The 12,429-nt window shown below is 72.2% G+C and overlaps 1 protein-coding gene across 1 annotated transcript; it reads left to right on the forward strand.

The window, feature by feature from the left end:
* The first annotated feature begins 8,559 nt into the window (after positions 1–8,559).
* JUND (JunD proto-oncogene, AP-1 transcription factor subunit) lies at positions 8,560–10,204 on the forward strand. The gene has a single exon (XM_062178325.1). The coding sequence runs from the start codon at positions 8,642–8,644 to the stop codon at positions 9,656–9,658; it is 1,017 nt and encodes a 338-aa protein (XP_062034309.1). The 5' UTR covers positions 8,560–8,641; the 3' UTR covers positions 9,659–10,204.
* The last annotated feature ends 2,225 nt before the right edge of the window (positions 10,205–12,429 follow it).

Consider the following 12,429-nt stretch of genomic DNA (forward strand, 5'->3'; position numbering starts at 1 on the left):
GCCTCGCGTCCGCCCTGCAGCCCTTGGGCCCCAGCAGACCACATCTGGGGGCCGCGGGGGTCTCCTCCTGCAGAAGCGGCTCCCCAGGGCCCCGGCCCGGCCTGGGGGCTCCCGAGCTCCTGGCCCAGCTTGTCCTGCGGCCCCTCCCGTCTTGGTAGAGTGGAGGAGGGGGCGACTCCTCCCGGCCTGGGTCCCCGCCTGGGCGTTCTCTGGGTCACCACCGAGGCCGGTCTGGAGGGGTGATGGCATTGGAGGGACGGAAGTGCAGCCCCCACGGCTTGGGGCTCCCGGCTCTGCAGCCACAGCTCCGTGCTGGCGTCGTCATAGGGGCCAGTGCCGTGGCCTCTGCCTCGACCCACCAGGACCGCTGGTTCCAGTCCCGGCTGCTCCCAGCTAACGCACCTGCCACCCCCGCGGGAGCCCCGGATGGAGCGCCTGGCTCCTGGGCGGTGCAGCCGTCCGGGGAGTGACCCAGCGGATGAAAGGCCTCTCTCTCTCCCTCCCACCCCCTTTGTGGTGTTGTAGCCTGCTACCCCAGGAGTAGGGAGACGCTGACCCGGTCCCTACAGCTGCCTGGACTCCGCTGGTGACAAAAGCAAAGGGTGGAGATGGCGCTGGGGGTCCGGGTGGGAGTGGGGGCCCAGGAAGCCTCTCCCTGCACATAGGTGCGCGTGGCGGCCGTGGCTCACCCCGACTCCTGGGCCAAGCACGCGCGCCCCGGCCCCTAGATGCGAGTCCGCTGAAGGCAGGGGGGAGAGGGTCTCGGAGGAGGGGGCGGGGCTCAGGGAGGCCTCGCTTCCCAGGACGCCCACAGTCAGGGCCCGCGCCTGTGTCATCTCGGCTCCCAGCCCAGTGACGCGAGCCACGCGGCCCCCTCGCGCACCCCGGTCGCCTATGCCGCGTGGGCCGGAGCCGGGGCGGCTCGGGCGCGGCAGCCTTCCAGAAGCCTTCCTGAGCCCCGGTGCGGGGACGGCCCCCTGGCTTCAGCCTCCTTCCAAGAAGCCCCCTCCCCCTGCGCGAGAAAAGAAACCAAAAGCGCGAGTGAAGCCCTGACACCAGGGACTGACAGCTCCCAGCTGCCCGCCAGCCTGCGCCCACGGCACCCGCCCGGGCTGTAGGGGCTTCCCGCCCGCGCCCGCGCCCGCCCCCGCCCCCGGGGACGTGACGCAGCCCCCAGTCCGCAGCCAGAGCAGGACGCCCCCCCCCCCCCCGCGCCGCCGCCGACTCCGCCTCTCCTGGGGCCGGGGCCAGGGACGCCGAGGCCAGGCTGGCCTTGAGCAGGGGGCCCCAGCGGCAGCCGCGGGGGAAGCACCGGTCGCCCAACCCCGGCCGGCATCGTGGCTGCCCCGCGCACGGCTCCGTCCCCGCCGCCTCCCTCCCCACCGCCCTCCGTGTGTGTGTGTGTGTGTGTGCCAGGACGCGTGCCCTGCCGCCCCTCCGTGAGCAAGGCGGACGCGTGAACGCCACAGGGGGACCCAGGGACGGGCTCGTGGCGAGGTGCGGCGATGGCTGGAGACAGAGGGTGCCATCCGAAACGCGCCGGGGAGGGGAGGCAGCTCTCTGGGGAGGAGCGGCTTGTGCAAAGGCCCTGTGCCCAGCACACACCAGAGCAAAGGGACTGGGAGGCGCATCCCTGGGTAAAATGGGAGCCCCAGCGGGTTCTGGAACTGTCGGGGGGCACAGAGGCTGTCCCCGGGCCCCGAGCTGCTGTGGCCGCCCCCTGGGGGAGGACCAGCGTCTGCCTAGGCTGTTGGCGTCCTGAGTCTCACAGGAGACCAAGGGCCAGGGCTGGGACACCCCGCCCCGAAGCTGCTCCCCGAACCTGGTGCCTCTCAGGGGTCTCCCAGACGGGAAAAACGCTCATCACCGAGCGTGCTCCCAAACCCTCTCACAGCCCCTGCACAGAGAGGCTGAGCCAGCAGCCCCAGGTCACACAGCAAAGGACCTGCGCCTGCCGCCCCGTGCACCTGACGTCCTGATGTCGGCACCTCCTCACTCAGCCCTGCCCTGCCCAGAACTGGCTGCGCCCCGGGGCCAGGCGGGATCCGCTGCTGCTTGGAGGTGCCGGAGGAGGAAAGCCTGGGTGTGCCTCAGTTTCCCCCGCTGCTCAGCGGGAGCAGCGGCAGCCCCTTTGGGAGGGTGCCAGGAACCCCTCAGGGCCAGCCTCAGGCGCCCACCCATTGCAGGAGGACATGGGGCCTCATCTGCGCACCCACGGCGTGTCCAGAGCCTCACCGAGGGCGCTTTGCGTCTTTCCCAGCTGTGGGGGGTTCACGTGACCGGCAGGACCCCCGGCCCCCACCCCGGCATGGACAGCAGCCAGGCCGCTGGCCCGGGGCCACCGCACACTGACCTCGGGGGCCCTGGAGCCCGCCCCTCCCTCTGCGGCCGCCCAGCGGTGACTCAGCCCGGCCCGCCTCGGCTGGAACCAGGCACCGAGTACTGACCCAGCGCGGGCCCGGGAGTGGCCGTGGAAATATTTCAGGGCTGCCCTCAGTCCCTAAAAATACTCCTCCGCGTCCTCCTCCCCCTCCCCGCCCCCACCCGCACCCGGGGGCCGGACCCCCCCTTCCAGTTCCCAGAGTCCAATGGTGCGGGGTGCGGTCGGCTGCCCCCCACACCCCTGAAAGCCTTGGCAGCCGGGGCTCCCTGCATCGTCTGGGCTCAGCGGTGGCTGGGGCAGGCCCCTGGGACAGACACCCGCCTTGCTGAGGGCCCTTGAACTTGGAGCTTAGAGTCTCCTCTTTCCCTGGGGCGGGCCGTGGAATGTCCCCAGCTCCGAGGCACCACCCAAATGTCCCCAGGCACCCAAATGTCTTCCCTCGGCCTCCTGGACGCCCCTGGGGCTCCCTAACCTTCCTGGAGGCTGGGGGAGGGGAGGGGAGAGAACAGATTGGGGCTGGGATTCAACCCACGGGGTGGGAGGCAGCTGTGGGGAGAGCAGGCGCAAAGGCCCTGGGGCAGGCATGGGTGTGCTAGAAACGCAGCAGGCTGGCCACTGAGCAAAGTGAGGGAGAGGGCACTAGGCATGGGCTGGCATGGGGCGAAGAGAGAGAGAGACAGAGAGAGGTCTTCCATCCGCTGGTTCACTCCCCGGGTGGCCACTATGGCCGGAGCTGTGCTGATCCGAGGCCAGGAGCCAGGAGCTCCATCCGGGTCCCCCCCACAGGTGCAGGGGCCCAAGGACTCGGGCCATCTTCTACTGCTCCTGGGGTCTGCATTAGCCGGGAGCTGACACTTGAACCCCGGCCGTCCGATGTGGGCTGTGGGCGTCCACTGCTAAGCCCACGGCCTCCCGCACCCCTGCCCGGGCATGTGCTATCCATGGAGTCCACACTGCGTGGCCTCTGTGTCCAGCTTCTCTCGGCCAGCGTCAGGGTTTAGGGGTTTGGCCACGCGGTAGCAGGGGTCACCTCCACCGTGTGACGGACCCCAGACCCACTCATCTGCCAAGGAGCCCTGGGGCTGTCTGCAAGAAAAGATGTGATCGCGAGCGCTTCCTGTGTTAAACGCTTGGGCCCCAGCCCAGGCCAGGCCCCGCCGGGAGGCCCCGGCGCTGTGCCCGTGCACCCATTTCCCAGTTGGGAGACGTGAGGGCACAGCCGGCAGGCAGGAGGCAAAGGCCATCTCAACAGATGCCGCTTAGAGACAACGCGACGGGATGTGCAAAGGCCCTGGGGTGGGCACCGTCGGGGCATTGGAGAGAAAGCTGGGGCAGCTGACAACGACTGAGAGACAAAGCCAGAGAGAGACTGAGGGACCCCGAAGTGGGAGGGAGAGAGATGGGGCCCCTCCATCTCCAAGCCTGCGCCCCCAGCACATCCCAGCCCGCTGCGTGCACCCCTGTGCCGGGAACCATGGCAGCCGGCGCCACCTAAATGCTGGGCGGATGATGGACAGGTAGGGGTGGGGGGTGGGGACGGCCTGGCGCTCCCCCCCCCCGGGGGGGAGTGGAGGCTGCAGGTGGGCGAGCACCCACCCGCAGGGGGGCCAGCCGGGTACCAGATGCGGCCTCTGAGGCTGAGTCAGCGTCGCCATGGCAACCTGGGCCTCCGGATGCGCTCCGGGCACAGCCCCCGCGTCACCGCTGCCTCCTCGCAGGGGGCAGGGGCACAGCTATTTTTAGCCAGGTGGTGTGGGGGGGCCACCCTCAGGGACCACAGTGCCCACTCCGCGTCCTAGGATGGGAGGGGGTGGAACGCGGTGGAGCGGCAGGCGCAGGGCAGAGCCAGGCAGGGTGCGAGGGAGCCCAAGGGGAGGGGGCACTCAGAGCAGGACAGGGGTCCTGGGCCCCTGGGCAGCCCCCAGGCACCGTGTACTGGCCCAGCTGCCCCGGGAACCCCTCCCTTCTCACCCCACTCCAGGCCTCCTCCCCCAGGCTCCTGTAGCACAGCTCCTTTCCTGCCCCAGGGCCTTTGCACTGCCATTCTCGAGTTTGCTGCGGGCCTTTCCTGTGCTCTCTGAACTCCCATGGTCCCCCGCAGCCCCCCACGCTGTGATCGCCCAATCCTGCGTGGTCTGACCTCGCAGGACCCAGCGTGGGAACCGACGCGGCGGCTCCCTGGGGACCCCTTGTTCCTGCCCACCAGCTTGCTCCAGCCCCAGGCCACCTGGGCCCTCTCCCACGCCTTCCTCCTAGTTCCCGCCAGGTCACTAACTCCCCAGGGGTTTTCTTTAGCCCAGCCCGGCACAGAACCTGGGGTCAGCGGGAGCCGGGCCTGGCCTGGGGTGGGGGCGGGGCGGGAACGGATGCCTCCTCCCCGGGCCCTGGTGGGGAAGGGGTTAACCCGAGCCCCGTCCCCTCCCCCCAGTCCTGCATTTAATTAAGGGCCCGGTGGGTGGGGGCGGGGGACGGGGGGCCCGCGGCGGGGGAGGGGAGCCAGCCTGGGGTTCGCGCCCTGCGCCCCTGCGGCCCCCGATGCGGCCCCGGCCTGGGGGGCTTGGAGTCCCCGCCCCCCCCACCCCGTCCCCAGGGGCCAAGCGAGCGAACCCACACGACGCCCTCCGGGGCGCCCGGGAAGCTGCCCCGGAGGAGGGGACACCCCCCGCCCCCACGGCGAGGCCATCCGCGTCTACGCAGCCCCGCCTGGCCCTGACGTCGGCGCTGACGCCACCCAGGCCCCGGGTCTGGCCCGGCGCGCGCGGGTTAACCCCTTCGCGGCCGCGGGGCTGCGCTCCGCTCCCCGGGACCCTCGCCGCCCCCACCGCCTCCAGGGCCGGGGTGGGGGTGGGGCCCGCGCGTGGGCAGCGCTTCCCGCCCCGCGGCGAGCTCGGGCCCCTCCGGCCTGGCCGCGACCCCCGTGGGGCTGGGCGCGCTCGCGGGGGTGGGAGCCCCCTCCTCGCCGCCCCAGCGCCCCGCCCGGCCCGCCCCGCCCCCGCGGGTCGCCGAGGGGCGAAGACCCCGCGCCCCGCCCTGCGCCGGGGGAAGTGAGAGCGGCCCCTCCCCCGCATTCCTGCCACTTCCTCTCGCGCCCGCGTCGGGGAGGGGCGGCCGGCGTGGGAGTCGGGGGACCCGCTCTGGGGCCCCGGCCGGGGGCTCGGCCCGGGTCCCGCCGCGGGGGCGCCACGCCTGCCCCGCCCTGCGGCCCCCCGTTGCGTCACCGACGGGGACCCTGGCCGCCCCACCCGCTGCCCCGCGCCCCGGGACGGCCGCCAGCCTCGCTCCGGGCCCACCCAGTCCCGCGGGGCCCCAGCGCCCGCGCGCAGGCGCACACTCCGAGAAGTCCCCAGCCCCCTGGCTCCGGGTTCGCGTCCCCCGCGCAGCCCGCCGCGTCCGTCTGAAGGCCCGAGCTGCTGGCGCGCTCAGTGTACCCGCCTGTGAAACGGGCACAGGAATGATGTCCGGAGACCCTGGCTTAGACAGCCCACGCAGGGGCCCTGGAGACTGTGGGTGGCGGCAGCCCCAGGCCTGGAGCAGGGGAGGGACCCGGAATCACCCCAGAGAAGAAGGGGGGGTTCCTCTCCTCCTGCCCCGCCCCTGGCAGATTAGCCCCCAGCGCTGGGGTTCAGCTGCTGTGAAAGACCCCCCCCTCCCGGGGTAGCCAGGGGCAGCGGTGGCCCTCTTGCCTTTTGTTAAAAAGTTTTATTTTGAGAGAGGGAGGGAGGGAGGGAGAGGTCCTCCATCCTCTGGGTGACTCCCCAAATGGCCGCAGCGGCCAGGAGCTCCATCCGGGTCTCCCACGCAGGTGCAGGGGCCCCAGGACTCTGCCATCGCTGCTGCTTTCCCAGGCCATAGTAGGGAGCGGGACCGGAAGTGGAGCGGCCAGGACTCGAACTGGCGGCCCCTGTACGCGGTCTCTCACTCGGCGTCAGGTTCTCTGGATCCATCCGCGCCGTAGCAGGTGTCGGGGCCTCAGCCCTTTTCCTGGCTGAGTAGTACTCCGCCGATGGCCGCGTCTGGCCCTGGGACCCCCTCCCCTTGCCCCGTCGCCTTCCTGTGGCTCCATCCGGGTCCCCCACGTGGGTAGCAGGGTCCAGGGGGAACCTGAGCGGTCAAGGTCATGGTCACGGCTGCCTCCCAGGGCGCGCATGCGCAGGGAGCCGGCTCATAAAGCCGGGACTTGGGGACTCGGACACTCAGACCGGGTACTGCTGGGCTGGGAGAGGCCTGGGGTGGCCCAACACGCAGCAGGTGCCCAGCTGAGCCTGGGGGGATGGAGTCATAGGAACAAGAACAGTGTCTCTCATCCCCGCGCCGCGCCGTCTATCTGCCAGTCCGTCAACAAACACCGGACTGAACCAGGGACCCCACGACCTGGAGCTGGAGACAGCGGCCCGGGCTGGGGGGAGGGGGGCTCTGTCTCTAAGATGCCGCCCGCCAGGTCCAATCTGGGGGGGGGAGGTGAGGGTCCACGTGTGCCTCAGTTTCCCTATTTGCCAAATGAGGCCAGGCGAGGCTGGGAAGACACCTGGGGTGGCAGCCCCCACCCCCAGGGGGCCGGGGCGGAGCAGGGCCCAGAGGAGGGGAGGGGGAGGGGCTGAGGCCCCTGTAACCTGATCCGCAGGAATGCGGAGGCCAGCAGGGCCCCCACCTGGGCCCAGGCGGGTGGGGGTGGGGCTGTCCGTGCCCGCCCGCCCCGCCCCCCCAGGCCCCTCCGCCTGCCCCCCCACTGCCTGGTAAACTCTTGGGGGGGGGGGCCGTGCAGCGGACAGCGTGGGTGTCCGGCTGTGCCAGCAGCAGCCTGCCCCCAAACCAGAGATGCCAGTCCCGGGCCCGGCCGCCAGGGTAGCTCCTGCCTGGCCCCTGTGTCCCCATCGCCCCCCTGGGGGGCTGATGAGGCTGCTGGGTGGAGAGAGGCACCTGCCCTCTCGCCCAAGCCCCTGGGGACGAGCCTCACCTGGCCTCCCCCAGCCCATCACTGTGTCCAGCCCTTTCCTGCACGGGCTGCACCGTGCTGACCCCAGAAAGCTCCGAGTGAGCCCCTGCTAGGTCGTCCGTCCTCGGTCCACTTTCAGCAGAGGGAGACTGAGGATCACAGAGAAAACACAGGCCCCTGAGGGTGCCCGCCCCGGCCAAGGTCCAGCGCACAGGGCTGGGGCTGGCTCCACCCACCTGCAGCTCGCCCGAAGTCCCCCCACGCCCCACACACTCTGGGGCGGAGGGCCACTGGGCAGTACACACAGTACGTGCAAAGGCCCTGGGGTGGCCAAAGTTCAGCGAGGGTGAGAGGTCGGGGGCAGCTTCCTGGGTCCGGCTGAGGAGTGAGCTCCATCCCGGGGCCAGCGCGGCCCAGGGCGGGTGGGGAGCGTCCCTGGGGTCCTCTGCCCTCCCTCCCTCCCACGCCCACCCAGCCGGCCTTAATGAAGCCCTGGCCACCACGGGGGCCCTGCAGGCAGGCAATAATTAGTAGCTGGGACTCCTGCTCATCAGCTTCGCCCTGGGAGCCGCTTCAGGCCCGGGCAGACCCAGGGTTAAACGAGTGGGCGGCGCCGGGGTGGAGGGACCCCACCTCGGCTCCCCCCAGGCCCTGGTGGCGACGCCACCCCCTCCCCCGGGCCACCAGGTCCCAGAAGCACAGCAGCGGCGGGCGGCACAGCCGGAGCAGCGGGGCGGGAGACGCCAGGGACTTATTTATCCGCGCCGGACCCCCTCCCCCTGCGGTCCCTGGAGGCCGGCGCCGCCCCCGTCCGGCCCGGGCCCACGCGCGTCCGCGGGGCGGGGCCTGGGGCCGGGGGCCGGGGCCGGGGACCTGGGGCTGGCCCATCACGCCACCAGGGAGGCGGCGCCGGGGGCAGCGGCCGTCTGTCCAGCTCGCCCCCCCCTCCCCGGACGGCCAGGCGGGCGGAGGCGGGGGGAGGGGAACCAGCCCGGGCGCGCGGCCCCGCCCCCATGACGTCAACCCACAAGGCTGCGCGCTGTTGTGCGCTGTACCGCGCGTCGCCGGGGCAACGGCGGCCGGGGCGCGGCCCCGCCCCTGCATGCAAATGAGGACGTCGCCCTCGCCCAATGGCGAGCGGGGGCGGTGAGCTCATCGCGCCGGGCCGAGGCTATAAGAGGGCGCCCGGGCGGCGCGGCGCAGGAGCCGCCGCCAGCGCAAGGCCGGGCGCAGCGGCCGCGGCCGGGGCCGAGCGCACGCGGGGGGCCGAGCGCGCGGGCCCCCCGGGAGGCCGCGGCCACTGCCCCTCCCCGGGGCGGCGGAGCATGGAAACGCCCTTCTACGGCGACGAGGCGCTGAGCGGCCTGGGCGGCGGCGGCGGCGGCTTCGCGGCCCCGGGCCGCCCGTTCCCCGGCGCGCCCCCGCCGGCCGGCGGCATGCTCAAGAAGGACGCGCTGACGCTCAGCCTGGGCGAGCAGGTGGCGGCGGCGCTGAAGCCCGCGCCCGCGGCCCCGCCGGCGCCCGGCGCGGCGCCCCCCGACGGGCTGCTGGCCTCGCCGGACCTGGGGCTGCTCAAGCTGGCCTCGCCGGAACTCGAGCGCCTGCTCATCCAGTCCAACGGGCTGGTGACCACCACGCCGACCAGCGCGCAGTTCCTCTACCCCAAGGTGGCGGCCAGCGAGGAGCAGGAGTTCGCCGAGGGCTTCGTCAAGGCCCTGGAGGACTTGCACAAGCGGAGCCAGCTGGGCGCGGGCGCGGCCGCCGCGGTGGCCGCCGCCGCCGCCGCCGCTGCCGGGGGGCCCTCGGGGACTGCCGCGGCCGCCGCGCCCCCCGGCGAGCTGGCCCCGCCGCCCGCCGCGCCCGAGGCGCCCGTCTACGCGAACCTGAGCAGCTACGCGGGCGGCGGCGGCGGCAGCGGCAGCGGCGGGGGCGCGGCGGGCGCCGGGGCCGCCTTCGCCGCCGAGCCGTTCCCGCCGCCCCCGGGCGCGCTGGGGCCGCCGCGCCTGGCCGCGCTCAAGGACGAGCCGCAGACGGTGCCCGACGTGCCGAGCTTCGGCGAGAGCCCGCCGCTGTCGCCCATCGACATGGACACGCAGGAGCGCATCAAGGCGGAGCGCAAGCGGCTGCGCAACCGCATCGCCGCCTCCAAGTGCCGCAAGCGCAAGCTGGAGCGCATCTCGCGGCTGGAGGAGAAGGTGAAGACGCTCAAGAGCCAGAACACGGAGCTGGCGTCCACGGCCAGCCTGCTGCGCGAGCAGGTGGCGCAGCTCAAGCAGAAGGTGCTGAGCCACGTCAACAGCGGCTGCCAGCTGCTGCCCCAGCACCAGGTGCCCGCGTACTGAGCCGGCGGCGGGCGCATGCGCGGGGGCGCGCGGAGGCCCGGGGGGCGCCCCGGACTCAGACCACGGAGGGGGCGCCCCCCGCCCGCCTCCCCCACCCCGGACTCGACAAGCTGGACCCCCTGCCCCCGGGGGCCGAGCGCAAGACCCCCCGCTGCCCGCGCCGCCTCGGGCCGCCCCCTGCCCCCCGCCGCTCTGTGCGCGGCGCCGCGGGCGGGGGGCGCAGCTCCGGCCCCGCGGCTCCTTGTACTTTTAGTTTTTTGCCTTTGGAAGCGAGGAGATCGGAGTGTGCGGTTCCGCCCTATTTATGTTTCTACTCGGGAACAAGCGTCGGTTGCGTGCGTGCGTTTTCCTTGTTGGTTTTTTTAAAGAAATGGGAAGAAGAAAAAAAAAAGACCCCGCCCCCTCCCCTCCTCCTCCCCTCCCCTCCCCTCCGCCGCCCTTTTTTTTTTCCTGGTTTTGTTGTGTTGTTCCGCTCCGAGCCCACATTCCTGCGCTCTCCCTGGGTCCGCCCCGTGTTCTGTTTGCAGTAAAAGTCTCCGTTCGCCAGCTCGGCTCCGCGCCTCCTCCTTGCCCCCGCCCCCGCCGCGGGGCGGGGCCTGGCCGCCCCCTCCGGCTCCGCCCCCGCCGCGGAGGGGGGAGTGGGCGGGCCGCCGGCGGGGCTCGGGGTTGGGGTGGCTGGTGGGAGGCGCCGTGGACTGGGGCAGCCCCGGGCCGAGGCCGGGAAGCTGCACAGACCAATTTTGTTTTATTTTTTGGAAACTTTGCGCCGTGGGCTTCTGCTTCCCTCTCTGTGCGAAGGGGGGACCACCCTGGCCTGGCCTGGGAAGCCCCGGGGTTAAGAGCCGGTGCCCAGAGGGTAGGGAGTCTGATGGCTGGGCTTGGGGGTTCCGCGGGGCAAGGGGTGCGGGGAGGCGGCTGGGTGGGGGGCCTGCCTCCGGGCCTGGAGGCGTGGCCACGCAGCCGGCTGGAGGGCCCACCGAGCCTTCGTGGGTGGGGCCTCGGGCTTGTGACTCACTCGGGGGCCGGGAGACGCCCCCGGTCTTGGTGTGCCGGTCCCGCCCCGCCTGGCCGGCAGGTGCAGTAAGGGAGGCCTCCCCGAGCTGCCCCCAGTCCTCGGCCCCGGGAAGCGTGGGGTCTCCCCCCGCCCCGTGCGCCCCCGGGTGTCGCCAGAGACCGTGCAGGAAGCACACCCAGGGGTGTGGGACGGCTTCCGGCCCTGTGGCCCCAGCCAAGTTCTCGCCGCCCAGAGTGCCTCTGGGCCCTGTGCCGGAGGCTTGGAGGGCAGGGTTGGGGGTGGGTCCGGCCCCCGGCCCCTCGCCCACACCCGGCTGCTGTGGCTAGGAGGCTGGACGAGGCCTCCGGGAAACACAGGGTCCAGGATGGAGGCCCCGGCTCCTTGCCCGCGCCAGGACCCCTGCCCACCGCCCAGCCGGCCACAGCCACCTGGGCGGGGGTGGACAGCGTGAGCACGCAGGTTTTCTCGGCTCACAGATCTGACCAAACTTGCTGGGGTCAGTCCCCTCGCGTGGCCTCAGGGCCTTTGCACAGAGCCTGCCTGGTCCTCCCCCCATCCTCAGGGGCCGCCACTTCCTTGAAGGCCCCACTGAGAGCCTCCCCCAGGAGTGTTCCCGAAACCACACCCACCACCTGGAGGAGGCTGGGGGTCCCCCCAGTGAGGCCCCCGCTGGCCTCTCAGTGGCTCCCCGGGGAGGCCGGGCCCGGCCGTGTGGCTTGGGCTGGAGCCTGCTGTGCCGCGGCCAAGATATGTGTCAGCCCCAGCCCGGCCAGCGGTGACTCACCCTGGGCCCCGGCCCAGCCCGGGGAGGTGGCCCAGGACTTGGCCTCGCGTCCCCTCCTCCAGGGCCGAGGCTACGGTCCACGCCCGCTTTGGCTGTGTGGCCTCCAGGCCCGCCAGCCCCTCCCTCGGGAGCCCCCAGACCCGAAGCGAGACCCAGGCTGCCGGCGCGGCCTCCCTTGCTGTGAACCCTGCCCTGGCTCCCCGGTGCCCCCTGGGTAAAACCCAAACTCCTACACTACCCTCTGAAGCCCTACTGGCTTGGCTCCTGCTGTGTCCTGCCCTCCAGGGTGCATGCCCCCCCTTCTCCCTTCTGGCTCAGCTCTCTGATCAGTTTTTTCCTACTTAGCACCGCCCACCCCCTACCCAGAACAGATCCGGCATAGGGTATACAGTAGGTGCTCAGAAATTGTCCAAAAGGCAGCCTCTGGGTATGTAACGTGGGGGTGGGGTGGACACAGAGGAATAAGCAGCCGCCATGACCTTTCACCCCGTCCCTGGACCCCCCCCTCTAGAACCCCTGCCCCCGAGGGCCACTGGGATTGGCCGGAACTCGGTGACCGGTCACAAAGGCGCCGTGGCACCAGGTCCCGAGGCCGCCGGTCGGGCCGGTGGGTTCAGCTTCAGGGGCAGGTGAGTGGGGCTGGGGGGGCTTCGGCGCCGAGCCCAGGGGCCGCTCTGCTCCTGGTCGGGCTGCCATGTGGCTCTGAGCCCCCTGGAGAGCCAGGGGTTGGCAGTCCTGGCCCGTGTGACCCCCAGGGAGACAGGCCGCAAGGGGGCCGTGTCCGCCCGCTCTGGCTCCTCCCCTGTCCCTTGCACTCAAAGCCTTCGTGGGACAGTGGGAGGGGCTCAGGGGCCGGGGTTCGCCCCTCAAAGCAGGGCTGGGGGATCTGAGTGAGCCCCTGTCCACTGGGTCACCCCCAGATAGCCCTAACACGCAGCCTGGGCTGGACCCCGGCTTTGTGGCCATCTGGGG

Source organism: Lepus europaeus, chromosome 20, assembly GCF_033115175.1.
Source record: "Lepus europaeus isolate LE1 chromosome 20, mLepTim1.pri, whole genome shotgun sequence".
NCBI classification, from domain to species: domain Eukaryota; kingdom Metazoa; phylum Chordata; class Mammalia; order Lagomorpha; family Leporidae; genus Lepus; species Lepus europaeus.